Source organism: Narcine bancroftii, chromosome 8 (genome assembly GCF_036971445.1).
Source record: "Narcine bancroftii isolate sNarBan1 chromosome 8, sNarBan1.hap1, whole genome shotgun sequence".
NCBI lineage: Eukaryota > Metazoa > Chordata > Chondrichthyes > Torpediniformes > Narcinidae > Narcine > Narcine bancroftii.
The window spans coordinates 147,490,018-147,515,180 of record NC_091476.1 but is presented as its reverse complement, the minus strand read 5'-3'; the positions used below and the strand labels follow the sequence as shown (position 1 = coordinate 147,515,180).

The following is a 25,163-nucleotide window of genomic DNA, read 5'->3' as shown; positions in this document are numbered from 1 at the left end:
CCCTTTACTCAGCTCTCCCAGCACACCACTGACTTGATATACTGTTCAGTATGAAATAAAATACCCTTGCAAATTACTTCCTGCATCACCTCCCTAACAAGCAGAAGTTAACCAAGAAATTAACTGCTTTCTTGTGCTAATGGAAGCATCTGGGAATGCAGATCAACTATGTCTTCATCAGTAAAATAACCAAAGTAATTCTAACAAATTTGTTTCTTCTTTTCAAAACCAGTTTTCACAACAGATGCTGAAGACTGCCACTGCCACAGTCAGAAAATAAAGCATGACAGGTTACTTGTTTAGGGATATTTATTATGTAACTTTAACAGCATAAGTCAGCTGAATCTTCAAGCAACATAAAACATTTTATTAAAAGGTTACATCCATGAATTATGATATTCTCATTTCCTCCTCTATGTTCTGGGTTTCAACTTTGATTTTCTTTGCTGGAATGTAGGAGCCCATTCCTGCTGCTCGATCCGCTTCCTCTTGGGTGTATGGCTCTTCACTTAATTGTTTCAGCCTAGAAAGCACACAAAAATCAGGTCAGGAAGGTGCAACGACGACTGCACTTGGAGATAAGGCTACCGGCCACCATTTTGTCAACCTTCTTCAAGAGCTCTATCAAGAGCATCCTGGCCGGCTGCATCTCAGTGTGGTATGGTTGCTGCAGAGAATTGGATTGGAGGTCAATCCACAGGACCATAAGAGTGGCAAAGAAATCACTGGAGTCTCCCTCCCCCTCCCATTGTCGTGATCCACTGGGATCACTGTCTGAAGAGGGTACACAAAATCAAAATCCATCCCACACACAGCATCTTACAGCTTCTCCCAATGGGGAAGAAATACAGAGTATCAGAGCCAGAACCACCAGCCAAGAAACAGCTTCTTTCTGTGGGGACTAAGAATGCTGAATGACCAAAGCAACTGCTAATACTAACCATCTGAAACTCTATTCATAAAAGAATATTTATTTATATAGATGAATACTTGTCCTGCCTACATATTGTTTGTCTGTATGTGTGTTATGTCTGGTTGTGTGTCTGCGTGTTTTGCACCAAGGACCTGAGATCAGTTTCGTCAGGTTGTACTTGTGCAATCAGTTAATAATAAACAAAGATTGTTAGATGCTTTAATGGTTCAATTATGCAATGCCATTTAAAGCAATGACTGAAACATCTTCAACCGAGGCAGCTTCCCCCAATAGCTTAGCAAGCTTATTGAACAAGCCTCTGATACAAACAAAATATGTAATAATATGAAAATTGATGGAGCCATAAACAGTGAAGAAGAAAATGTCAAAAGATACAGTGGACTATCGATCCCAGAAGGTCGGGCACTGCATCGATCAGCCTCAATGGGCATCATGGTCAGTATAGACATGATGAGTTTAAAGAGCCTGTTTTTGTGCTGTTCAATTCTATGATTCAATGTCTCACACTTTTCAGTGTTAATCTCCCCGCAATATTCAGGATTGAATCTGAAGATAATTTACATTACCTTCGTTTGTGAACTTTGGTTCCAAAATGATCTTTGAGGCTTCTCTGATCAATAAAGTATCGCCTGCAAATGAAACAAAAATAAGATGACTCAAAAGTTTTGGAAGAACTTTAAAACTATGTTGTTGCCTGCCAAAAGCTTCATAGCAAAGCACAATCTACTGGAGGATCTCAGCAAGTTGACCCAAAAACAATCAATATTTTGGGCTGGAGCCCTTCATCAACACTTATGAGTTCCAGCCATTGACGGTCCTGAACCTGCTGAGTTGCTGTCAACAAAATTAACCTCTCAGAGATCTCGAGTATTGTTTCACATACTTTATTTCACCTGATACATCATAGAGAGCAGTCTCCACTGCTCACCAACTCTAAAATCTATCTTTCCAAGCACTTGGTCTTATACTGAGACAAACAAGCTTTTACAAAAATCATGATTGATCTACCAGGACCAATACCTGAAGAGGGTACACAAAATCAGTGAACCGGTGCGGACTCAAAAGGCCAACATGGCCTTTTTCCACTCCGTAAATGGTTATATGGTTATGATTACATTGTGGAATAAAACCATTGCAAACTAAATCTAGTCTTTATTACAATTTTTATTAAAACCTTAATTTTGCCTAATTGGAAGAAAAACACACCTTGACTACAGATAAGGCTACAACTTAGCTTCTAAATAATATGTCTCGCTGATCACAAATAGTCAGTTATGGGCTATTTGCCAGCCTCTCTGTAAGACATTTCTTCTATAGTTCTTCCAGTAGATTGTCTTTTGCTCTAGATTCCAGCACCTGTAGTCTCACACTTGTCCTTTTTTTAAAAAAATGCTCTGTTCAAACCCTCTGCCACTACTGTCATCGCACTACAATGCAATTCCTACCCCCATCTCCTTTGGATCACCGTTTGAGGTAGCAATTTGCGCGCTGACTACAAAGTAAGACTGGTGGTCGAGTTAATATCCACAAACTCTGATATGTAAAAGACAGGGGTTTGAATCCAGTGCTGTCTGTAACAAATTTGTACGTTCTCTTGGTGTCTGCATGGGTTTCCTCCAGGAGCTCAGGTTTCCTCCCACCCTTTAGATCGTACTGGGGATATAGGTCAATTGGGTGTTATTGGACAGCACTGGCTCGTAGGCCAAAAGGGCCTGTTACCGTGCTGTGTGACTAAATTTAATTTAAAGACAAATATCCATCCTCGCTCTAATGTAATAAACCCATTGTTTACGAAAGAGCGACTTACGCACAGTGCAAGCAATAGAACTGAGCATTTCCAGTAACATCGCAGTTTACTTCCTGGTGCAATAATTTGTTTGCATTTTCAGGTTTCATATCTTCATGAATCTGGTCCAGATCCTTAGTTCGCCTTTTTGTCTTCCATAGTTTTGACACGTTTTTCTTTTTGTCACTGTTGTGATTGCCGATCCTCTTTGATCGAGTCATTTTTACCAACTATCCTGATACAAAAGAAAAACGACCACATTTAACACTTCATGTTTTCGCTCCATTCCCATTTATATCTTCGGATATAAAAAAAACCTTGAAAACCCAATTGATTGACAACTGAAAGGCCAACAGCTAGATCCTCAGATACTCTGACAAATATGAATTCGTTTGAAGATTGGAATTCTTAATTTTCAGTTTAGCAGCGTATAGGAAATAATTACATTAGTCAAGGACACAAGAAAATGAAGTAGTGGGTAATTTGGCTCCTTGAGCCTGTTGTCTTTTACCTTTTCATATTCAAAATATTACTAAAACAGTAAGGTGTTAAATTCACCAAACCTTAGCACCACAGATGCACAGCGGCAACAAGCAATCACACGGAAATGCAAAAATTTTTTAATTTTTTTAAATCTTTGCATTTTATATGAAAAAATGACATAATCTCCAAGCAGTCCAGATGTTAGGACTTAGGAGATAAACAAAAACGTCTGCAGATGCTGTGATTGTAGTTTACACAAAAATGCTGGAGAAACTCTGTTCTTTATCTAGCAAAGATAAATATGCATAACCAGTGCTTTGGACCTGAGGCCTTCATCAAGGTATGAGCAAAAGGTAGGTAGGTGCCTGGATAAACTGGGCCAAGGGAAGAGCACAGGCCCACAAAAACTGTCTGGTATTTCCCCTGGTTTGGTGGATAAACTCCAGAGAATTCCCTGGAGTTAAATCTTTGCCAAATTTCCTGAGCCCAAATGTTTAATGTGTATTTTCACTTTCAAAAACTGTGTCCAAATATTCATACCATTTTTAATGCAGTTTCTCTCCAAACCAATCTTCTAAATATTTCTCACTTAAATTTCCTGGAACGTGTCCAACTCAGTTCTCCTGAAATCAGTTATGTAGGATCCACTAATGTTTTATATACTCACCCACAAGAATTAATCTAACAAACCTCACTTGTCTTCTGCCATAGTTGACACAGCTCTGAACCACGTCCTGCATTTATCCCCTCACCTCCCCAAAACACTCTGTGCTTCTCATGTCATTAGCCTCCAAGTTTAATGAATCATCGTTAATTTCCACCACTTTCAACGTGTGGAAACATCTGCCATTTTAGTCCTGATTAAGGGTTCTGACCCAAGATGCTGACTGGCCATTTCTACCAGCTGAGTTCTTGCAGCAGCTCATGATTTGCTAATTCCAGCCTCTGCAGTTTTTGTTTCTCGCCAGCCATGTTCTATTTTCCTTTCAGCATTCCAAAGGAACAATTCTTTTCACATTCTTCTATTTTCATTAACATCGACTTCCCATTGCATCTGACTGCACAAACGCAAGAAATACAACCCTGTTCATTTACCTGAACCACCTGCTCCAGTTTCATATACTGAACCTTGTGCTCATCCTTTGGTCTCTGTACTGAAGATAGGAAACAAACTGATCACCACTTTGTGGATCATCTACCTTCAGTCCACTCAGGCGATGCTTCAATCTGCTGCAAGTATGGTTCGCCCTTTCATTGACCCACCTTTGATCTCGGACACTGTCCCAACATAAACTCAAAGTACAGCTCCTCACCTGGTCTAGAACTTTACACAGGCCACAGAACTTGACAGTAATTTTTTTTTAAAAAGCAGTAGCATTTGTAGTTTAGAAATGTCATCTCTTGGTGCCTGCCACATTGACCACCGCCAGTGGGCTGATATCGCCTCAAACCGTGCATCTTGGCGCCTCACAGTTTGGCGGGCAGCAACCTCCTTTGAAGAAGACCGCAGAGCCCACCTCACTGACAAAAGGCAAAGGAGGAAAAACCCAACACCCAACCCCAACCCACCAATTTTCCCCTGCAACCGCTGCAACGGTATCTGCCTGTCCCGCATCGACAGGCAAACGAGCCTGCAGCTGACGTGGACTTTTTACCCCCTCCATAAATCTTCGTCCGCGAAGCCAAGCCAAAGAAAGAGATCTTTTTCTCTCTCAACTGATGCTGTCAGATCTGCTGAGCCTATCCAACATTTTCTGTGGAGTTTCAGACCCTTAGTAATGAATATTTTTGTTTTGCACCTTTTTAAAAAATCCTATCCAATGTTTAACACCTCCAGACAAATCAGCTGCAATGCAGGAGTATTAGACACCCCCTGACTCACCGCCACCTAATAACCAACATTCATCTGGTTTTCACTGCTCTTCTTTCCCTTCTTTCCATATAACCACTTACAGCACAGAACAGGCCAGTTCGGCCCTACTAGTCCATGCCATAGCAAATCCCCACCCTCCTAGACCCACTGACCAGCACCCGGTCCATACCCCTCCAGTCCCCTCCTCTCCATGTAACGATCCAGTCTTTCCTTAAATGTAACCAATGATCCCACCTCGACTACGTCTGTCAGAAGCTCATTCCACGTAAAGAAATTTCCCCTCATGTTCCCCTTATAATTTTCCCCCTTCAATCTTAAACCATGCCCTCTAGTTTGAATCTCCCCCACTCTTAATTGAAAAAGCCTATCCACGTTGACTCTGTCTGTCCCTTTTAAAATCTTAAACACTATTTTAAAGCACGATTGATTTTCTAGCTTCCTCCACACACATTATCCAGCGACATTTCGCATATCCACCGTGGGGCTGGGGGTGGGAGAAACGGCCTCACTCCTGAGGGACCCTCTGGGCCCCGTACATCCACCGCCCTTTGCTTCCCCGGGGATGCCGAGTTTTCTCCCGCGCGCCGCTTGCCCCGCTGTGGACCCCAGCGTCCGCCCCGCCAGAAGCACCCAACCTTCGGAGAGACGAGCAGGAGCTGGCGCGCGCTCCGCCAGCGGGCCGAGGCCACGCGACTGCTTCCGGAGTCGCCACGCACGCGCACTCCGCCCGGGCTCCGCGGACGCGGGGAGAGCGCAGTGCCGGAGGGATTCCGTCCATCAAGCGGTGCCCTTCATGTCGCACAGCTACATGCCTACATTTTGCTCAATCCCAAACGTTGGTAATGTATCTTTACAGTAAAAAAAAATACAACTGCCCTGCCTTACCCAAGACCTTGAAAAGGACAACATATTTCTTGTCTTTAGGGTCAGCTGGAAGGTGCCTTCACAAATCACCCACCACCACCACCAGTCCTGGCTCTTTGCAAGCACGGTCCTCCAAAAGGTGGCCTAATCTCATCAGACACAACCATGGGTCTCATCCATGGCAGTATTTTGTGCTGGTGACTTCTGCCTTTAAACCATTTGATCTATCCTATCAAATGCATTTGCTTTGTTTGACTTCCTGACCACTTGCATGCTCTGCCATTTCCAGTTCTGAAGGCTTGCAGACCTGAAAGGATTCTTTCTCTTTCCACAGACACTTCCTGACCTTTTATGAGGTTTTCAGCATCAGCACCTTTTTCTTCTTTTCAACTTCGAACATGTCAAGTGACATTTTTAACCATATTGCGAGGAACTAATCAGATGCATGTGTTTACTCCAGTGTCTGCTTCATTTTTAATTTTTAAATATTTTATTTAAAATTTTCATCCATATAATTGTAGAGTCAATACTCAATTTTAAAATTGTAGTGATTACAATAATCACCCAGTTCCACTACTGTCCACTACCCAGTTCCAATAATAACCCCTCCCCTTATCTGCCCTCCCAATATAAAAGTTATAATAATAGATACAACATAGAGTTATATAAAATAATTATATAAAAAGAGAAAGAAAAATATAAAGAAAAAATAATACTAATCGGGATTGTCCAAAAGGTAAGTTCACACACTGGAATCTTACAGTATTTATATTAAACAACTTTAGGGAAGAAGATTAATATAGGTCTTAAGAGGCCAGAAGTACATCTTTACATATTTAAACCTAAATCTTGCATATATGGGCTCCAAATTTGTATGAAAGTTGAATATTTTTTTCTCGAATTACATGTAATTTTCTCCAAAGGTATACAACTTTGAATTTCTGAATGCCATTTTTCCATACCCAAATGTGCATCTGATTTCCAAGTCACTGTAATACACTTCCTTGCCACTGCTAAAGCTATTTTAATAAATGTGACTTTATAAAATGATAGTTTTAATTCAGGTCTTGTTCCTTCTATATTCCCCAACAAAAAATAAATCTGGATTTTGTGGAATAACACTACCAATAATCTATTTGAAAATCTTTCCTAAATCCATTCAAAAAGTTCTAACTTTAGAACATGACCAAGTAGAATTCAAAAAGGTTCCTATTTCTTCACCACATCTGAAACATTTATCTGATAAATCCGATTTCATTTTGTGCAATTTTTGCGGTATTAAATATTGAACTAAACTGTATCAAACATTTATATTTTTCATGCAGTCTTGACAGATTTCTGCCCATCTTTTCTCAACAATTGTAATATCAACCTCCCATTTCTGACTGGATTTATGTATTCTCTTTTCAATAGTGTCTGCTTGTAATAAAAGATACATTGTGTAAATAAATATTTTAGTATAACTTCTCCTAATAAGAACCTCCAACTCACTACAAGCTGTTAAATACATTGTTTGACCTATTTTTTCCCACAAATATCCCCTCAAATGAAGATAGCAAAAAGGTGTATTTTGAGTAATTCCATATTTATTTCTTAACTGTTGAAATTACATCAATTGACTTTGTTCATAACAATCTTCTACATTTTTAATGTCATTGTGAAACCAGATATTTAAAAATAGGTTATCTTTAGTAAAGGGTATATGATTGCTTTGGATCAAAGGTACAGATATTAAAAATAAGTCATTTCTAGAATAAGAATCATGTCTATTTGAATTTTAAAAAACTAGTCTCTTTCCTAAGGATGGAATTTTCTCCAAGTATCTATCAAATTCAAATCTCTCATTAAAACCAGAGTTGCTTTTGCTGCTTTAGTTCTTACTGCTCCTCTTGTAGTTCTATCTTAAATCTTTTATTCTTAAAGGCTATGCACTGGGGTCAAAACTTAAGCTGTATTAAACACATTACAATCTTGTTCTAACTTATTCACTTTTTGTTTGGGTGTGCAATTGATTTGCATTTAATAATAATATTACAAACTTGCTATCTGGACATAAATCAAATTACATGTTTTAATCAGGTACATGGCAGTGGAAACTGTAAACATTACCAGACTGTATCAGGTAAAATTCAGAACAGTGTTAGTCACAATTGCTCTACCATATCTTCTAAAAATATATTTAAAACATTTAACAAAGGTGAAGCCAAATCATAAGAAATGTAAACAGACATAATACGTATTTCATATTCCATTCAGAATATCTCAAAGAGCATTATAGTCAATATTTCTGAAGTATTCTCAGTTTAGAAATATGCACCAGTGACTTTTCATACAGCAAACTACTTTGCGATAAAGAACAGATAATATTTATTTTTAATTTAAGTATATATATGTATATAAATTTGTCTGCATATGTATTATATATTTATGTGTGTTTGCACTGATTTTGCACCGTGGACTTGAGCACGTCGTTTTATTGAGTTGTATTGTTACAATGGGATGATAAATAAACTTGAACTGGAACTAAAACTGTGGCCAAGATCCCAGGAATAACTCTCCTGCTCTTCTCAAATGAGATGCCTTGGATCTTTTAGATTTAACTATAAGGGGCAGGCTTCAATTTAACATTTCATCCAGCTCTGATGTTGCACTATAATACTAAGGTTTTTTTTAAACATCGTTGGACTGGATTTGAACTGACAACTAGGTTAAGCAGAAGCAAATGCCATTGACTGAACTAATGCCAACACAAATTCAGAAATAATTTTAAGAGTAAACTTTGGTGGAATTATAATTAAAATTGTTGGATTAAGGCAGTATTAACACAATAAGACAAATTTTCTGAAAATGTATTTTGTAAGGTTTGTGGGAAGTAGGGGAAATATTCTCCAATGATTAAATTAAACGTGGAAACATTTAACATCATCTAACAATTTGCTGCTTAAATTATTCTGTTGGGCATAAAAAATGTTCATTCATCTATTCAAGCTGAAAATTTGATTCATACTGGAGGAAAATATTAACATTGTTCTGGCAACAAATGCGATATGTTGCTTCTGCTCATGAGGGAGTATTGTCAATTACTGAAATCTTTTAAGGCTGAGTGGAGAGATCCAATGGGGAAAATGCTGTTAACCAAATAACCAAATAGATTTGAAAAAGATCATGATAAAAGTGATGGTCATAGACTGGATGAATTTGACCAAGCATGCTCACGATACTTTTGTGATGCAATGTTACAGCCAGAAAAAAAACCTCTCTGAAAAATTAAGCAGTTATGTAGCCAAATGCCAGTCTGATGGTTTACTTTGTGAACTACTGTAGAGATGTTTATAAGAATAGTTCCCAGCTTCAATTCTTGATCAGTGTTCAGGAAGTTGTCTTGACAGAGAAATTTTGTGTGGTAATTGGCTCCATCCCAAAGGACAAAGGAAAAGAAAATATCAAACAGGATTACTAGTTCCAAGCCTGGACAACAAAGGTTTTTCTTCAGTACTTTTGGGAATATTTTATGTATTTTGGGTGGCTAATCACAAAAATTGCTTTAAAGTTTTCCTATCACATACTTTTTTTTATATAACCTATTTTTGTGATTTCCTGTCATATTTTAAGTCTACTTCAAGCAGACAAAACCATGAAGTGCAGCATGTCATTGAAAATTAATTTTCTGCATTCATACTTGAAGTTTTTCCCTGCTGATCTTGGTCTTGTCAATGATGAAAGGTTTCACCAGGACATTGTGACCATGGGAAAGTGATATCAGGGCAATTGGAATCCATCAATGCTGGCCAACTATTGTTGGACATTGACAAGAGGCATCAGATGCTGAGTTCAAACGCAAATCAGTGGCAAAACATTTTTGGGTCAATTGAACTAACGCAATGTGTCAGCGTCATTATACGATTAAACATGGTAAATTCAATAAAAGTTAATTTAATGTTTCTCCCACTTCCCATGTGATACAACAAATGTTAAAATATCTGTGTTCAGCTAGAATTTGTCTATTATAATCCCCTTTTTTTTTTACAGGAAGGAAACCAGTGTAATCAATGAGTACTATTTGAAAGTGGTTGCTGGGTGAGAATGCAGTTCAGCATAAAGGTGATTCACCCTGTCAACCATAGTACAAGTAACAACTGTGATCAGGACACTAAGGTAGAGAAATATAAATGAAAACTAAACACCACCCAGGAGGCTAATCACTGTGTGTTGGCTCTGAACTTTACAAAGACTTTTTGTTCTGACTGTAATGTTGCACTACAAAAAGTATTATGAACAAGGTTAGTCAAATTCATCCACAGTTTAAGAAAACTCAAATTGCATGTTTATTGTAATCTTTTTGAAATTTATTATTTTATTTCTGTCTTTTATGCTTTCATGTCCTCTTGGCTTTTTATTGCTTCAGAGATAAATAGAATTATGCAGAAAGGAGATCATTCAGCCCATTGTGCTGATCTCACTGCAGGAGTTATCTAATAGGTCTCTCATCTCTTTTACCTACAGGTTGGAACTGTTTTAATGTAAAGATAGACATCCTTCTTTATATTAGAGATGGATAAATCAAGCTGATTTAACATTATCACATGCTATAAATAACATGAATGGTGTATCTCAATATCCTTTACGTAGATAATGTTGAGGTTTTGGCATTCATGCATTTATGAGAACTGGATTACATGAGCACTAATCAGAAAATTCAGGTTACAGTATCTCATGAAGTCTTTCAGTGAGGTGGGATCGAAAGACAAGAGATAACTGGAACAGCAAGACAAAGTAATCAATTCCTTGAATTTATAGCTCATAATGTACATTGATTTTATTTCATTATCTGCACTTAAAAAGCAAAACTTACAGCAATTCAGAAATCAGAAGGATCAAATTGGCCAAAACTGGGCAACATAGTTATTACAGCGCCAGCGACCAGGGTTCAAATCCGGCGCTGTCTGTAAGGAGTTTGTACGTTCTCCCCGTGTCTATGTGGGTTTTCCCTGGATGCTCCTGTTTCCTCCCACCCTTCAAAACGTACAGGGGTTGTAAGTTAATTGGGGTATGGTGGGGCCTCTAACCGTGCTGTATATCTAAATTTTTAAAATGAAAACTTTGCGGTAATGATTTATGAGCTGTGAGGCACAAATCAATGGCATGCAGTCCAAACAACATCCTTGTGTCACCATTTGAGTCTGTTATCTGTGAATTCCTTTCCTTACCATACCTTGCTGAAGGGCTCAAGCCCAAAATGTTGGTTATGTGTCTTTATCTTTGCTACATAAAGCAAATTCTTTGACCAGCTGAGTTTCTCCGACATTGTGTTTTTAACTTTTTCCTTTCCTTATCTCTTTCATGGGCATTTATATCTAATGGATTGAGTCAATGATGAAATAAATGTCTGAATTAGATATCTCAGCGTACGTTAACTCTTGCATTATGAGGAAGGATAGCTGACTACTCCACAAACCCAATATATAGAATTATCATTTGGAGTAAAAGATTGCAGATGCTGAAAATCTGAAGCAAAACAGAAAACATGAGAAGCAGCTAGCCATTCATTCGGCATCTGTGGGAATGTGGAAACCGAGTCACGTCCTTTGTCAGAAGTGGAAAGATGGGTAGACAAGCGTTTTTTAAGTTGTGGAGAGGAGTAGGAGAAGAGAGAAAGTACATTAGAGCAGGTGCATATCAAAGTGCCATGATGTTGCCTAACATCCTAAGTTCATCCAGCAGGAGCCAAGTACATCCCTAATCTTAGTGCCTCTTTAGAATTATAATAGTTAAAGAATTTTATATTGATACTCTTATGTTGATATATATCTATATATAGATAAATATATAAGATGATATATATCATCTTAGTTAAACTTATACATTTGGAGCTATTTAAAAAATGTAAAATAACTTGAATTACCATTTCTTTGACATTAATAATACTTCTTATGTGGCCTCAGATTCTAAAATCTTCTTTAAAGCAATTAGCCTCTGCCTAACCTAAGGATTGGATTGGGATGTCCAATGTATGTTCTAAGTGATAATAACACTGGAAAACAATTTTTTTTTCAAATGGTTTGCTTCCTGATAAAAAATTGGAGATTACGATAGACAACTTCAAGCTGAATAAAAAGACAATTTCAGATATGCTGTATCGATTAGGAGGTTGGAGAAAAATTAAATGAACTTTTATTGAATTTAGCATGTTTAATCACATAATGATGCTTACCTAAGAATGCTTTGTTGTTGAGGGGGGAAACCGAGGATAGCACTAGATAAATTAACAGAATGGTATAAACAAGGAGGCTTACAATTGCCAAACTTCAAAAATTATTATAGAGCCGCACAATTAAGGTACCCATCAGATTTTTATCAAACAAGGGAAAAACCAGACTGGACGAGACTAGAATTAGATAAAATAAGGGAAAAGATACCTGAACACATATTATATAAATGGGACGAAAAATTGGTACAACATAGAACTTCTCCAGTATTACACCATCTCCTCAATATATGGAAGAAGATTCATGTAGAAAGAAATAAAATAAATTATCAAATACCAAAACTAATATTGACGCAAAATAAGCTACTCCCTTTTACAATAGACAACCTTTCCTTTAGAAAATGGGAAAAAAAAGGGATTAAAAGAATAGAAAATTGTTTTTCAGGAAGTAGATTCTTATCCTTTGAACAAGTGAGAGATAAGTACAATATAACTGGAGATACAGCGCTGGCATATTACCAACTGAGATCCTACGTGAAAGATAAATTAGGAAGCAATTTGAGTTTACCAGAGGGAAGTAACCTTGAATATGTGATTACAGATACAATGTTAATCAAAAGATTTATAACAAATATGTATATCAAACTGCAAGAAAAGGAGAATGAGGAAACAAATGGTAAAACTAAACAAAAATGGGAACAAGATTTAAATATAAAGATAAAAAAGGAAACATGGGAGAAATTATGTTCTGGAACGATGAGAAATACAATAAATACGAGGCTGCGTATGATACAATATAATTGGTTACACAGACTATACATTACACCGCAAAAGTTAAATAAATGGGACCCAACAGTATCTGATAGATGTTTTCGATGTAAAAAAGAAAGGGGAACAACAATTCATGCAATCTGGACATGTGAGAGAGTAGAAAAATTTTGGGATGATCTCAATCAGATATTAAATAAAATAACAGAAAACAATATACCAAAGAATCCAGAGATCTTTCTCCTAAGTAACATAAAAAATAAAGAATTTGGAATTGACTTGGAAGATGCACAAAAAAGATTTGTCAAGATAGCCCTAGCCGTAGCAAAAAAATGTATTATGTCAACCTGGAAATTGGAAGATAATTTGAAAATACAACAATGGTATATAGAAATGAATAAATGTATTCCATTAGAAAAAATAACATATAGTTTAAGAAATAATATTGAAATATTCGAACAAGTATGGGAGCCTTACATTAAATACAATAGCGAAAACCTACCGGGAACAAACATTACCTAAGTTGATGGAAGGAGAAGAAAAGAAAAGAATGGACTCAGTAGAATTTCTGGTGTATTTTTGTTGAATGACAACATTGTCTGACTGAATTAATGCAACCTAGATTGTATACCTAAAATGGATGAGAGGGGGGGGTGGGGGGGTGGCTTGGGAGGAGGGAGGGGGGAGGGAGAAAAAGTCACTGTAAATGTGTGGAAAAGAAAAAGTGTATATCATGGCTATTGTGATTTATGGTGTGAAAAATAAAAAATTTAAAAAAAAAATGCTTTGTTGTTGATTTTCATTTCAACTCAGCATCTGATGCCTTTCATATCAGTGTTCAACAATAGTTGACCAGCATTGATAGATTCCAGTTGCCCTGATACTGCTTTTCCATGGTCTCAATGACCTGGTGAAACCTTTCACCATGTTTATTACTGAATGCACCAAGATCAACAGGGAAGAAGTCCATGTGTGAATGCAGAAAATTAATTTTCAGTGATATGTTGCAGTTCATGGTTTTGTATGCTTGAAATATTCTTAAAATATGACAGGAAATTTCAAAGATAAGTTAATACTTAAAAAAGTTATGAGATAGGAAAATGTGAAGGTAGTTTTCATGATCAGCAGACCAAAAATCGATAAAATACACCCAAAAGTGTTCAGGAAGCAAAATCTTCATTCTCCAGTCTAATTTCTAATTGTTTTGTCAGCATTTCAGTGGTCTAAACATTTGAAAATGCTGTAATTCTGCTGCTGTGTTATTAATGAGTAAATTGTAATTGGAGCACTGAGACCTCTTTACATCATTGAGTTGGAATAGATGAAAAATAATGGTTACAGATTTATACATGGCCTTCGACACCGTGAGCAGGAAAGGGCTTTGGCAAATGCTAGAGCGCATCGGATGTCCCCCAAAGTTCCTCAACATGATTATCCAACTGCACGAAAACCAACAAGGTCGGGTCAGATACAGCAATGAGCTCTCTGAACCCTTCTCCATTAACAATGGCGTGAAGCAAGGCTGTGTTCTCGCACCAACCCTCTTTTCAATCTTCTTCAGCATGATGCTGAACCAAGCCATGAAAGACCCCAACAATGAAGACGCTGTTTACATCCGGTACCGCACGGATGGCAGTCTCTTCAATCTGAGGCGCCTGCAAGCTCACACCAAGACACAAGAGAAACTTGTCCGTGAACTACTCTTTGCAGACGATGCCGCTTTAGTTGCCCATTCAGAGCCAGCTCTTCAGCACTTGACGTCCTGCTTTGCGGAAACTGCCAAAATGTTTGGCCTGGAAGTCAGCCTGAAGAAAACTGAGGTCCTCCATCAGCCAGCTCCCCACCATGATTACCAGCCCCCCCACATCTCCATCGGGCACACAAAACTCAAAACGGTCAACCAGTTTACCTATCTCGGCTGCACCATTTCATCAGATGCAAGGATCGACAATGAGATAGACAACAGACTCGCCAAGGCAAATAGCGCCTTTGGAAGACTACACAAGAGTCTGGAAAAACAACCAACTGAAAAACCTCACAAAGATAAGCGTATACAGAGCCGTTGTCATACCCACACTCCTGTTCGGCTCCGAATCATGGGTCCTCTACCGGCACCACCGACGGCTCCTAGAACGCTTCCACCAGCGTTGTCTCCGCTCCATCCTCAACATCCATTGGAGCGCTTACATCCCTAACGTCGAAGTACTCGAGATGGCAGAGGCCGACAGCATCGAGTCCACACTGCTGAAGATCCAGCTGCGCTGGATGGGTCACGTCTCCAGAATGGAGGACCATCGCCTTCCCAAGATCGTATTATATGGCGAGCTCTCCACTGGCCACCGTGACAGAGGTGCACCAAAGAAAAGGTACAAGGACTGCCTAAAGAAATCTCTTGGTGCCTGCCACATTGACCACCGCCAGTGGGCTGATAACGCCTCAAACCGTGCATCTTGGCGCCTCACAGTTTGGCGGGCAGCAACCTCCTTTGAAGAAGACCGCAGAGCCCACCTCACTGACAAAAGGCAAAGGAGGAAAAACCCAACACCCAACCCCAACCAACCAATTTTCCCCTGCAACCGCTGCAATCGTGTCTGCCTGTCCCGCATCGGACTTGTCAGCCACAAACGAGCCTGCAGCTGACGTGGACTTTTTACCCCCTCCATAAATCTTCGTCCGCGAAGCCAAGCCAAAGAAGAAAGAAGAAAGTAACAGTCAAACCATCTCTTGAATAGATGTCTTACCTTCAAGAGGCAGGTGAGATTGAGCAAAATAGAGATGTGTACAAATACAAATGCATATTTTTCTAACAATTGTCAATACCATGTTGGCATTCGCACATTTATGAGAACTGGATTACATGAGCACTAATCAGAAAATTTAGGTTGCAGTATTTCATGAAGTCTCAGTGAGATGGTATCGAAGGACAAATGATAATCGGAACAGCAAGACAATGTAGTCAATTCCTTGACTTTAAAGCTCATAATGTACATTGATTTTATTTCATTATCTGTTCTTAAAAAGCAAAATGTACACCAATGAAGAAAGAACATCAAGTTGGTGAAAGTTGGGCAATGCAGTTAGTACAAAGCTATTACAGTTCCAGCGACGGAGTTCAAATCCGGTGCCATCTTTCGCTCCATGTCTACATGAGTTTTCCCCGGATGCTCCGGTTTCCTCCCACCATTCAAAAAGTACACGAGTCGTAGGTTAATCGAGTTATTTGGACAGCACAGCTCCCGGACCAGAAGGATAAATGTTTGTACGTGCTGTATGTCTAGATGTAATTAAAACGAAGGACTTTGTGGTAATGATTGATGAGCTGTAAGGCACAAATCAATGGCTATGTCACTGTTATTGTCACTGGTAGATGAGTGTAACTCGTACATAGTTCCGCTGTGCATATAATTGGGACCTGATGGAAAAAAGGTGGATTGAAACTGTGGGAAAGAAATATGGATATGTCTATAACGTGTAGCTCAAGAGTGTGATAGATTATAGCATTTGCTGTAATCGAGATCCTGAATCATAATCCTGAACATCCTGCTATGTTATAGATTTGCTTTATTGGCTTCTTTCCTTTCTATATATTTCAGCAGCAAGAAAAGGCTTAAAAAGAATATTTTGTATAGTAAAATACTTGTCTGTTTAAGAAATTGTTTTCTTTTAGTAGTACAGCTGCAAGACGTGAGAACCAAGGTCATGCTGTTTTCAAAACTTATGCTAGATGTTTTGCTGATTACAGGTCGTGTGAATAGTTGTGAACAGGCTGTAGAAATGGGAGCTAAACCATATAAAAAGGCTTGCACCCATCTGCGTATGGGCTTTCTTGCAGAAAGACCCTGTTGAAGGATACAACAAGTCTTCTTGTGTATCAGAGCATCCGCTTTGCAAAGCAAATAAAATTGTGTTGTAATCAGAATTTATTGTCATGAATAAGTCATGAAATTTGTTTTGCGGCAGCATCACAGTGCAAACATGCATATTATAACCATCTTACGCCATTACTATAAAAAAAGTTAAAATAATACTGCACAAAAAGTGTCTATGATTCATTGATCATTCAGGAATCTGATGGCAGAGGGGAGAAAGTTGTCCTTGTGTTGCTGAGTGCTCGTCTTTAGGCTCCTGTACCTCTTTCCCAATGGTAGCAGAGTGAAGAGGGCATGGCCTGGGTGGTGGGGGTCTTTGAGGATAGAAGCTGATTTTTTAAGACATCACCTCATGTAGACGACCTCGATGGAGTGAAGTCTGGTGTTTGGGGTTGTCGCAGGCCGAGTTAACAACCTTCTGGAGTTTATTCTTTTTTATGGAATATTTTCTCATAGACTCGTCAAACAAACATTATAATTTTTTTAATACTCATGTAACATATCGCCCCCCCCAACACCTTCCTCCCTTGCACAACTGAAAGTACAATTAAATTACATCCAATAGCAAAATGAAAAGCACCCCATAAATCCCCCTTCTTCTTTTCCTTCCCTCAGTTTATCTTCATTCCCCACCATGGCACCAATAACCAAGCTATTGGTGCCAATACACCCCCCCCCCATTTTGAGATGTGCCAAACGCACCCATCTACCACTTGTACCTCCCTCCCTTTATTTGAACTCCCCGTGTTAATTCTTACTTCTAATATACATTCATCTTTAAAAATTAGCATTATAAAAAAAACATATCCCCTGTAGCAGACCAGGTCAACCCCACACACAATGGGCTGAATCGCTGTAGTGAACAGCCAGCACAGCAGGGCACAGGAGATTTACCCCACCATGCAGAAGTTCCAGGCTGCAGGAGTGCATTGCCAGGGGAATGGCCAGGCCTGTCACCTACCCTAAAAAGGAATGTGCATGGTTTGAATTAACAGCAATTACTTGTTTACTTGCTTGGTGTGGACAGCATTTATTTCAGAAGCTCTGCCTTGAGCAGTGCTACACCCCCCTCTTATTTCTCACAATTACAATATTTACAGTACATCTTTCCCCTTGATTCCCTCTTTCCACCTTATTTACATTTAATCCCGAAGCAGTGATAGGGTTCTTACAAAGTCCATTGATTCCCTTGGATCCTTAAATCCGAAGTTTATTCTTGTCCCGAGAGGTGGCATCTCCATACCAGGATGTGATGCAACCAGCCAGAATGCTCTCCACGGTACACCAGAAGAAGTTCATGAGAGTTTTCAGTGACATATCGGATCTCCTCAGGCACCTCACAAAGTATAGACACTGACGAGCCTTCTTTGTGATTGTATCAACATGGAGGCTCCAGGACAGGTCCTCAGAGTTGTTGACATGCCACAATGTTACACTGCATTTTTTTTTTTGTCTTTTAAACTGTTTATTCTTTTTTTTTTTTTTAATTTTTTTATTTTTCACACCATAAATCACATTGGCTATTTCTTTTCACACATATACAGTGACTTTTTCTCCCCCCACCCTTTCCTCCCAAACCACCCCCCCACCCCCCCCCTCTCATCCATTTTAGGTATACAATCTAGGTTGCATTAAGCCAGTCAGACAATGTTGTCATTCAACAAAATTACACCAGAAATTCTACTGAGTCCATTCTTTTCTTTCCTTCTCCTTCCATCAACTTAGGTAATGTTTGTCCCCGGTAGGTTTTCGCTATTGTATTTAATGTAAGGCTCCTATACTTGTTCGAATATTTCAATATTATTTCTTAACCAATATGTTATTTTTTCTAATGGAATACATTTATTCATTTAAATTTGGTAGTTTCTTCCTTTTAATTTGGTTATGTATTCCATTAATATTTAAAGACATATAGTTCAGCGTAGCCCTTTTATATTTTGTTTATCTTCTCTTTCCGTTTTTCCATCATTACCTTTCCTCCTTTTCCATTTCTGTTTTCTTATTTTCAACTCTTTATAAGACAACATTCCTACAACATCTAACATTTTCCTTATTCTCCTATTTCTATCTTATTTATCCCCAATCTCCCCTTCACCTCCTGAGTTGTCCTTTATCCCTTGTCGGACAACCACATCTCCCCTCTAATGTTACACTGCATGAACGCATGTTTTCCTTTCTCAGGAAATCTGCCACAGGGACCACACTGCTGGTGTGGTTGACATCCCCAGGGCAGGTCCTACGAAAGGAATCACCTCCTCCACTCCAAGCCCCATATGCCTATGTGGCATACCCTGATGGGCATGAGGACACTGTCTCTGATAGGGACCTGGCACCCTCAGGGGCTATGGATGGACGTACCTTTGTTCTGTAGCGAATAAAAGTCTACGAGTTTGCTCAATTTCTGCCTATTGGAGTCACTGATAGTACATCAGGAACGTGGCGACAGACAAAGGCAGTGTCTTCCCTGCAGCCATCGGCTCCTGAATGAACCCTATAACAGCGCTGGAAGGTTAACCTTGGTGCTCATTAATGCTGATGAACCTGCAGCATTTTCCGTTTTAATTTGAATATATACTGGAACATCCTGAGGTCTCGTCCTTGAAACACACTTCTTTGGGTGTTTGAGGCGATCGAGCAAGTCGCTCAGAGCCGCTGTGATGTCATAGGGAAGCGCGATGCACAGGACTGCGTACCTTGTGACGTCATAGGCACGCTCATGCCGCCCGGTCGAGGGGAATGCGCGCGTCGGCGAAGGAGGGGGGGAAAGAGGTGGGCAGATCACGTGAGCAGTGTCTACGCGCAACAGTGGAGAGCGAAGATGGCGGACGGAGGGAGCGAGCAGGCCCTCGAGCCTTTAACCGAGCGGCTGCGACTCGTCCATGGTGAACTCCGGAGGCGCGGCGTGTCCCGAGAGTCTTCTACGCAGTACTGCCAGTGTTTCTGCGAGGTGAGGCCCCGGCATCGGGCGGGCTTGTGCGGTGAGGTGTTGGTGGAGAGGCTCGGCTCTGAGGGGCGGGCGGCGGGGGGAAGAGGATTGGATGTGGTGGGGGCCTCTCCTTCATGCCCGCATTCCGGCCATCGGCCACCCGGACCTAGCGGCCAATCCGCAACCACTCTCCTCCGCCTTCGCCTCTCGCCATTTCCGATCTTGATCTTACTAAGAAAACATCGAGGTGCAAAAGTTAACTGTTCAGTGAGCGCTTGTTTGTTGTGCTTAGCGACGCGCACTCGAGAATTAAATAGTTAAATGTTTTATATCACCCCCCCCTCCCCTTGCCCAGTGTTGCCTCAATGAACAATAGCCTGAGCAATCAGGGGAAAGGAAGGTGGAAAATAAACAGCTAGCTTTTCGCATTGAGTCTTCTTTCGCTTCAAGAAAGAAACAATCCATTGTCTAAAATATTTTCCTTGCTGTTCATCAAATGTAATCTGCTAACAATGTTGGAATTAGAATGAAAGCACTTTTAGTTTTACTGCAGTGACTGATAGAGGTTTACCCTTTTCTCTGGCTAGTATCTGTTTAGGTCGGCTGTTGGCAACCACTACTCTCTGCAAATCCAACAGACCTGCTTTAATTTCTGTGGATTTTGTGCTTTTGTATAATTAAACTTTTGATCATTTAATCTTAATGTTTTTTTTTTAATTGCTTTTGTACTGCTTTCCTGAAAATGGATGGAACAGTTGCAGTAGTTTGTTGATATTCTGTCTGGATGTTGGTTGTATGCTTTTTGCATGCCATTTGTTTAATGTGGAAGTGTTGGGAAAACGCTGTTAAACGTATCAACGTTTAACATTTTTAATTAATGGAAAAGGAAGCTACAATGATGAATTTTAAAAAAAAAGTTTTTAAATTGAAAACTTCAATAGTTATCTGATTTTCATTTATATTGTTCACAGTGCCATTTTTCGTGGGTATGTAATTTCAGTGGATTATCATGTTACCTCCTAAATATAGTTTAAGCATATTTTTTAATATTAAAAATTGATCTGGCATTGAAATCAGCCTGGTACAAGTCATGTCCTTCCTTGCACACAACAAGAAAGACTGCATATGTTGGAAAACTGGAGCAATGCACAAAATGCTGTTGGAACTCAGTAGGTCAGGCAGCATCCGTGGAAGGTAGTAGACCAACAACATTTTGAGTCTTAACCCTGGTTTATTGTCTTCCTTAGATGGTGTCAATGCTACTAAATTCCTAATTTTTTGTGCTGTTCCTAAATTTGTCCTAAATTTTGGTATAAATGTGAGGATGGTTATTTTTTTCTTTAGCTTGCCTCATTCAGCAAGCATAAAGCAATTGAATGGATCAGTAGGTACATCTGGTCTGAATGAATGTAACCATGTTGTTTTATAGCTTTTGAGATGTCTTATTTTTGTATCTTCAATCCTTTTTAATGGTATTAATCAATTTGGAAAAATCTGGAGTTATAATGTAAACCATTTTGTTTTGTAAGTTTCGTTGGGGACTTTGCATTCTATTCTGGGTTTCAGGATTCATGGGAGCTTGACTCAAGATGTGATTTTTGCCTGTGATAGAAATATTACTAACTATGATCTAGTGTAGATTTTGTGGCATTCAATTGTCCTTGATTGTATTGTAATAAATTACTGTTATATGCTTTAACAGTTTCACATGTATTCTATCCATTAGCTTTTCTTATTCTGTTATGTTATCCTTATCAAATACATTTTGCTTGAATATTGATTTTTGATAAAATAATTTGAATTCAATGACTTGATTACATATGAACCCTGCTTTACTGTATCTAGTACAAAAAAAAATAAATTGTACTAGTAGGAATGCATTGATCTCGGACCAAAAATATCAAATTCAGTACATCTCCTGAATGAACTTGCTTTCCATTCAATTCCATTTAAAAATGTGTTCTCTGTAGGTATATATTTAGACCCAATCAGGTAAAAGTTTTGGTGAATAGTCTGTTCTATTATGAATCATGGTTTCTCTTTGGCTTGGCTTCACGGACGAAGATTTATGGAGGGGGTAAAAAGTCCACGTCAGCTGCAGACTCGTTTGTGGCTGACAAGTCCGATGCGGGACAGGCAGACACGATTGCAGCGGTTGCAGGGGAAAATTGGTTGGTTGGGGATGGGTGTTGGATTTTTCCTCCTTTGCCTTTTGTCAGTGAGGTAGGCTCTGCGGTCTTCTTCAAAGGAGGTTGCTGCCCGCCAAACTGTGAGGCGCCAAGATGCACGGTTTGAGGCGATATCAGCCCACTGGCGGTGGTCAATGTGGCAGGCACCAAGAGATTTCTTTAGGCAGTCCTGGTTTACCTCACAATCATTTCCCATACTCAGTTCTCAAAAGTTCCTGCCACTTGTACTTGTGCAATTCACTTGTGCTCATATTTCCTTTGAGTTGATTAAAAATATCAAAACAAATTGTAGTGTGATGTCACATTGACTCTAATGGTTTTATAGTGAATTAGAGTAGGAGATGGCAAAAGAGTGCTAAGTATCAGATGTTTTAAAGTGTAATTTTATTTGGTCTTTCATTTGGATGGCTTGGTTGAAGGCAACAACCAGATTCAATGAGCATCTTTAGTTGTAATCTAGTGGTACTTTGCAGATAATATAAAATCTCAGACATGCCTGATGCCAAACCTTTTCTGCCACTTTTCTTGACTGCTCTTATTCATTTACCAATCAACCAGACTCACGTAGTTCATTGTCTAGAAGATTGAAGCTATTTCTTCAGTTTCCAACATGAACATGATCTCTGTTCCTTTGCCAGTGGTTTTTCGTTGTACTTCATTCTACTATATCAGACTGAGCAAGACTGTTCATAACTGTAACTTTCTGACCTCAAAATTAACTTAATCTTGAAGACTACCAAATTTGCCTCCTTTTACCATTCTTCATTGTGCATTTTCAAACTCTTGTCTGGTCCTTTGTTATATTTGGATTCAACTACTGTATTCCATTCCTCTCTTGGTTTGCCTTCTCATCATCAGATTTGCTTATCCCTAAATCCTAGTCCAGAAGTGCCTTCTTTCTAAATCCCAATATAATTTGGTTCCTCTTAATCTTTATTCTATCCACCACAACCATCCAAAATTTCTCATCATTGCTTTGCTTCCTTGATTTTATCTGAGTCACATTGGTTACTGTTCCTTTAACTGTCTTGATGGTAAATTTTGGAGTTTCTTGCCAAAATTCTTCTGCCTCCCTCCTTTAATATAATAGAAGTTTTTTTTGTTAACTGAACTTTTGATCATTTTATTTATTTTTCAGTGTGTATTCATATTATTGATGATTTCTTCTATGTTAGAAGTACATAAATGCAGTTGGTTATTGTGGTGCCAACTCATGACAATAGTTAACATGTCGATCAATGTTTTTAATTTCAAATCTATGCTTGGATTAAAACAGTGGTTCTCCACCTTTTTCTTTCTACTCACATACCACTAAGTATTCCCTATGCCATAGGTTCTCCTATTAGTGAGGGATTGTTTAAGGTGGGTTGAGGGTGGAAACAAAAAGTTTCAATTGTACCTAATTGACTCATTATGTGCATGGTTTCATAACTCCAAAGGAAATGGACTAATGACAATTTTTCTCGAGCTAAATATTTCAGTAACAATTGGGTCCAGAGCAGTGATTCTCAACCTTCCCATCCCACTCACTTACTACCTTAAGCACTCCCTTACTAATCACAGCACTGATAGCATAGGGATTACTTAAAGTGGTATGTGGGTGGAAAGAGAAAGGTTGAGAACCCCTAGATTAGAACAAAGTGATATGCATGATGCTTATAAGGGGTATGTAGTCAGTGAAACTGTTCTGAAAAGTTACTTTCATATTAAGGAAGGTTGGCATCAAAGAATTTTCTAATGATCAATAAAGATAAAGATATACACACAAGCTCAAATTATATTTTACAGTTGAGTTTGCATCATCAAATAATACACATTGGGATTATCTTGAATAAAAATAGCTGTCCCAAAGGACAGCAAATTTTACTGCACAACATTGGTTAAGAGTTAACTCAACGTGTGTATTTCGTCTCATGGCAACATGTATTGTTTGGCATTTAATTATCAAAAGCTTATTGGTGCAGTTGTGTGAAGAAGATTTGTTATGTGATGTAGAGCAAGGAATTTAAAATACTGTGCATTTATGTTCTGCTCACTTTGCAACATTCAAAATAGAAATGTGTTCCTCACGTACATTGATGGCACACACCTCTCAATTTACTCTTTTGCAGTCTAAATTGTCAGACCTTTCCAAAATGTAGTATTTATATTCCTTCCAGTCTTTATTCAAACCACTGACTTCATCCCAATCTCTGGCATCTACTTGAAATTGAACCAAACTGTCACAAGTTGAGTTTGACCTTGAGTTGAACTCCAGACCATGCTGCCAAAATGATATTTTTCTACCTCTTTAATATTGTCTTTAGCTAATGAAAATTATTTGGTATGAAACCCTCATTTACCTTTGTAAATGCCCAGTTTCCTAATTCTAATACAGTACATTTCCAATCATCTGAAAGACAAGTTACCAAAATTGTCATCTGTGAAAATTTTTGGTGGTGACATGAAGTCACAAGTTGAAAAATAGTTGAACAACTTTTTTTAACCTGCCGTGCTCAAGTTGGACTCTGATGCGCTATTAGCGCCATTTTGAATCCAATGGAGCTCTTGTGTAATCAAGGTAAGAGCTAAACTTTATTTCATATGCTTGAAAATCCTTCCCTTGATCTTGTTTTATGCTGCTGCTGCTGGGCTGGGATTGGAACAGGGACCTCTGGCTCCCAGGCAGGATTGGCGATAATGGTGGGGAGGAGTCAGGGATCCAAGCGGGGATCTTGGCAGGTTCCATGATGATGATGGTGGGGAGGTGTCGGGGATCTGAGCAGGGACCTCGGGTACCTGGGCAAGTTCAGTGACGGTGGTGGGGAGGTGTTGGGAGCAGTGACAGTGGATACAAGTATTCTGCTGCTTAGACTTCTCATCAGATATCCATAAAATGCAGTTAACCATTACATGTCCGATCCTGAGCATTTCAGATAATCAGAAACGTATGGTACAATCTTATCTAGTTGCTTTCATTCTCCCTCTGTAAACTCGACCATTCAAAATGCATTGAATAATCTGATGCTGGCTTGTTACTTCTACATACACTCCAGCTCCTGGTTAAGCAATGCCTTGATTTTAAATTGCCCTTATTTTCAAATGTGGCTGTGCCTTGCCATTATTAGTTTATCACTGTAGGGCTAAAATCTCTAATTCTGACCATTTGTTATCTTCCTGGTTTTTAAGTTCACCATTGGTGGTCATGGCTTCAGCTGCCTCAGTCCTGTGGACTCGCTTCCCAAAATTGCACTCTTTCCTTTGCATTGTCCCTTTGAACCTTAGAA

General features: G+C 39.0%; 2 protein-coding genes and 1 long non-coding RNA gene across 6 annotated transcripts in view; 2 read left to right on the top strand and 1 right to left on the bottom strand.

Moving 5' to 3' along the window:
• Positions 1-291: 291 nt before the first annotated feature.
• On the bottom strand, positions 292-19,319 carry znf593 (zinc finger protein 593). Of its 4 annotated transcripts, none has more exons than XM_069895215.1 (4): positions 19,141-19,319; positions 2,742-2,955; positions 1,501-1,563; positions 292-523 (listed from the first exon to the last, which is right to left on the bottom strand). In XM_069895215.1, exons 2-4 carry the CDS (start codon positions 2,939-2,941, stop codon positions 391-393), a joined length of 396 nt encoding a protein of 131 aa, XP_069751316.1. In that variant the 5' UTR covers positions 2,942-2,955; positions 19,141-19,319; the 3' UTR covers positions 292-390. The 4 variants fall into 4 exon arrangements, with proteins under 4 accessions (XP_069751316.1, XP_069751313.1, XP_069751314.1 ...); XM_069895212.1 differs by lacking the exon at positions 19,141-19,319 and adding an exon at positions 5,712-5,818; XM_069895213.1 differs by lacking the exon at positions 19,141-19,319 and adding an exon at positions 5,526-5,699.
• On the top strand, positions 5,813-16,800 carry LOC138741331 (uncharacterized). The gene is made up of 3 exons (XR_011343456.1): positions 5,813-5,915; positions 9,970-10,220; positions 16,656-16,800. It is a non-coding gene; the product is annotated as an uncharacterized lncRNA (long non-coding RNA).
• Positions 19,320-19,514: 195 nt separating the features above from the next.
• The window catches only part of rlf (RLF zinc finger), a 51,444-nt gene continuing 45,795 nt past the window's right edge, over positions 19,515-25,163 (top strand). The window contains exon 1 of the mRNA XM_069895195.1: positions 19,515-19,729. Coding sequence (XP_069751296.1) covers positions 19,601-19,729 — 129 coding nt within the window. The 5' untranslated portion in view covers positions 19,515-19,600. The remainder of the gene's footprint in view (positions 19,730-25,163) is intronic.